At 46.5% G+C, this 4,047-nt stretch overlaps 1 protein-coding gene across 1 annotated transcript; it reads right to left on the bottom strand.

Annotated features, from left to right (window-relative positions):
* Positions 1 to 36: 36 nt before the first annotated feature.
* On the bottom strand, positions 37 to 3,819 carry CALCOCO2 (calcium binding and coiled-coil domain 2; the record flags this gene model as incomplete). Its single annotated transcript, XM_009075137.1, has 7 exons — positions 3,637 to 3,819; positions 3,082 to 3,184; positions 2,609 to 2,742; positions 1,524 to 1,649; positions 943 to 1,070; positions 742 to 832; positions 37 to 159 (listed from the first exon to the last, which is right to left on the bottom strand). Coding segments are annotated over exons 1-7 (888 nt in total), but the record flags the coding sequence as incomplete, so codon positions are not given.
* Positions 3,820 to 4,047: the final 228 nt, after the last annotated feature.

The raw sequence follows: 4,047 nt of genomic DNA, 5'->3' as shown, positions 1-4,047 counted from the left end.
AAGGGGAAAGGGAAGGGGAAAGGGAAGAGGCTTTACCTGCTGAGCTGAGCTGATCCGTAACTGCCGATTCTCCTCCTTCAAAATTTCCAGCTGCTCTGTCTTATCATGGTCCACATGAGCTAAGTTTTCCACTTCCTTCTCATAATTCAACACTTGAGACTGGGGAAAAAAGAAGATCATTCATTCATCTGTTCTCTCAAGAGCTTCCTAAGTTGCAACATGACACTTTTAGTCTGGCAAATCAGAGAAGAAAGAGGAAAAGCAGAGACTCTGCAGCCAGAGGGTTTATCCCACAGTTCTGGGTCTCCTATGTCCCAAACTGAACCATTTCCAAACTATCTTCTCCCTCCACATCCCTCCCAACTCCCAGTACTGTTTTCACCCAAGGTCTGAACACCATTTTAGGATGTTTTCCAAAACAGAAGTGTTTCTGCCTGGATTCTTGGCTGGCAAGAGGTAAACACCAGGCTGGGACTGGTCACTCAATGAGCATGCAGAGGGCATAACTTTAGGGAATAAAATCCTTACATTTTCTCTTAGCTCATCCCTCTCTACCCTTCCTTCAGAATACAGATTTCTGGAGGTTTCCTGGAGATGAAATCAGATCTGTATGTCATTTTCCTGAAGAACCCAAGTCATCAATAAAGAAACTCACAGACTTGCTCAGGATTGCTCAGAAGGAAACTGATCCCACCAGAGACAGTTCCTGCAAGCAATGCACAGCAGCTCTGGGTTTGCTACCTGCAGCTGATCCATGTGATCCAAGGCTGTTTTCAGTCTGTTTTCCAGGTGCTCCTTGTCAGAGGTCGCAGTCTGGATTTGCTCTTGGAGTCTATTCAGAACAACCCAGAACACAGCAAATGTTCACAGTGGGAATTCAATCCATAAAGGCAAAGAGTTTACATGAAATCCTGTTAGGAGCTATGTTGGAAATGCACTTACTGGTGCAGTTCTGCCTCTCTGCAGTCACCCTGCTCCTTTAGCTGCTGATTTTCCACTTTCAGGGAATTCAGCTCCAGCTCCAGTTTCTCTGTGTTGCTCCTTAAAGACTCCAAACTGTTCTGCAGCTCCTGAAAATCACAGGGAGGGAAATAGGAGGGAAATGGCACCCAAGCAATAATCCTCCCTGCAGTGGAGCTGCCAAACCCCTCAAATACAACACTACCAGGCAGCACATCCAAGGAGGAATATCTCCTCTTTTCATCCTCTTTCAGACCCTGGTTCATTTATATTAAACCCTGAGCAAAACTGAAGGAGGAAAAGATAATGACAATGTGATTTTCAGCACACAAAACATTTTTGAACACACTCTGCATGTTCCTGACTCCTGTGTCTGCACATGTCTCTTGTTCATCCTGATTGGTTTTATATCCCAGTGAGATTTGGTAAAGGATTGAACAGATAATATGGGGAGAAGAAACCTCTTTAATTTTCTCCTGGAAGCATTCAGTGGAACAAGACTTGACTCAGTCCCTTTTCATCTTTCAGACTTCATTCTTCTGCTTTAATACTCTTTGGTTTACCTGGGTCTTCTTGAGCTCTTCCTGCAGATCCAGGTTTTGTTTCTGGAGAGTTGCACAATTTGCTTTCAGCTCCTCATTTTCTTTATGCAGATTTTTGTTCCGTAGTTCAATCTCTTCCACTTCTCCCTGGCAAGCAACAAAGTAGGTTGGTCAGAACAGAAGCCCTAAAAAGCCACATTCCAAAGAGCCCAGTGTGGAGAGCTAGGAAAGATGAGCTGTGCAAAGGGAACACCATGTCCCTCCCTGTGCTGTCACTACCAGCACAGCCCAGGCTGCTCTTCACTCTCCACGTCACTCCAAGGCTGATCATCAACCCAAAGCCTGAGGACAGAGCACATCCTGATCTTTGGAGATGCTCAATGACTTCTGTGCCCACAGAGGTCAGCAGAGTCTGGGGCTTTTGGCTTGGATTAGACCCATGTGTGCAGAGGAGTCTCTAAGCAAAGACACTGGGGAATAAGTGATTGGCTTCACAGCACCTTAGTTATTGGAGTCATGGAATGGTTTGGGTTGGAATGAGCTCAAAGCTCATCCATTCCACTCCCTGCTATAAGCAGGGACACCTTCCACCAGCCCAAGTTGCTCCAAACCCCATCCAACCTGGCCTGGAACACTCCCAGCAGGGATGGAGCAACCACAGCTTCTCTGGGCAACTTGTGCCAATGTCTCAACACCCTCACAGGGAAGGATTTATCCCTAATATCCAATCTAAACCTCCTCTCTGTCAGGCTGAAGCCATTCCCCCTTGTCCCTGTCCAGTAATTATCCCTGTGCTTACCCTCACTCCCATCTAACAGCAGCTCTTTCCTTTATGACCTTTTCACTTCAAAATACCCCAAATGCCCTGAAAAACTATGGGTTAAGTCACTCCCTGTTCCAAGGAGCTCACAATTTACATGGTAAATGGCAGGAAGAGAAACAAAGGCTCAAATCTGTGTGACAGATGAGTAGCAAAGCCAAGAATAGAATCCAAGTCTGCTGAGCTCCAGTTTGGCATGCAGGTTATGGGATCACTCCATGTGAGCAGTGAGGATGTGCCAAGACAAGCTGGAGCAGGAAAAAGCAGGGCAAGAGAGGACACATACCTGTGTGGTAACCACCAGGATATCATCCTCAGTCTCTGCTCTGAACTGGAAAGGCACACTGGCCCCTCTGACCACTCCATCCTGGTCCACATAGCAGAACTGGTAGTACTCATCATCTTTGGGTAGGTAATAAGCTTCAGACAAACACAACAACCTTATCAGACACAGCTTGGAATGATTCAAGCCTCTTAATTCTAGCACAGACTGTGAGAAGCTTAGAAAACTGCCACATCCCAGTTGAGGATTGTTCCTGCTCCATTAGGAGCTCCTTGTGTCAGTGCTAACAACACAACACCACTCCTCAGGAAGGCAGGATTTAAGAGATTCCAAAAGTTATGATTTAGGAGGGAATTTGAAAGAAGTCTCCCAAAACATGGTCCTACAGCTATCCTGGAATTCCCAGTGTTGTGTTTATTGGTGGCAGTGAAGTGGGAGGCTGTGTGTTCCCTGAGGGATCCAAGCTCCCAACTCACCTTTGAACTGGATGTGCTGCTGCACAGCAGTGTCACTGTGGACATCAGCAGGCAGAGGGGCCCACATGAATGTGTAATATTCCCTGGTGGTTTTCCATCCCACCTGCAACAGCAAAATTGGTGCATGGCATCAAACAGCTCCTAGGGACATGGAGCTTTAATTCCACAGAGATCAGTAACTGGGAAGATTTTTGAAGTGATTTCCTGACTTCTAAGGGTTGTGGTCTATGCTTGAAAGGATAATAATGGAATGGTTTGGGTTGGAAGGAGGTTAAAGCTCATCCATTCACTCCCTGCCATGGGTAGGGACACTTTCCACTAGCCCAGGTTGCTTCAAGCCCCATCCAACCTGGCCTGGAACACTGAAGTGTTTGATTAGCTCTGAAGCTGTTCAGGACACAACAGTTCAGGCACTTTGTCCCTAACAGCACAATGAAGATGTTCCATTACACAATATTACTATGGGAAAAAAATTCTCCATCCCTCTTTTATCAAATTCCAAGCTCTTTATTTCTGCTTGTTGCTGCTTCCATGTGGTTCCACAGATCCACTTACCCTGAAGATGCCCACCCAGTCCTTCCCACGAGGAATGATGTTGGGTGTAAGGGTGTAATAACAGGTTATGTCTGCTCCAGGAACATAAAACTTCTCCACACTGTTAAAGACCACCTGGGAGAAGAGACAGCTGTCCAAGAAGACAGCAGAAGTGGGAGGCTCCTCAGAGGTCTCATCCATCATGGAAGTCTGCAAGAGGAAAAAGTAAAGAGATTATTTTACCTCCAGATGCTTCCAATGTGGTTGTGGCCATGAGGGTATGAAAGGTGTGGAATGGGAGTTGAGGGTTTACTGCTCCAACAGCAGGACAAGTACAAACAGCAGGTTATAATTTATCCTGCTCCAAGGTTTGGGCAGTCCCAGTCCCACCACACTGCACCTGCACTGGGTGACTGTGGGGGCACACACAGG

Source organism: Acanthisitta chloris, unplaced genomic scaffold (genome assembly GCF_000695815.1).
Source record: "Acanthisitta chloris isolate BGI_N310 unplaced genomic scaffold, ASM69581v1 scaffold45305, whole genome shotgun sequence".
Taxonomy (NCBI): Eukaryota; Metazoa; Chordata; class Aves; order Passeriformes; family Acanthisittidae; genus Acanthisitta; species Acanthisitta chloris.
This window is presented reverse-complemented; position numbering and strand designations above follow the sequence as displayed.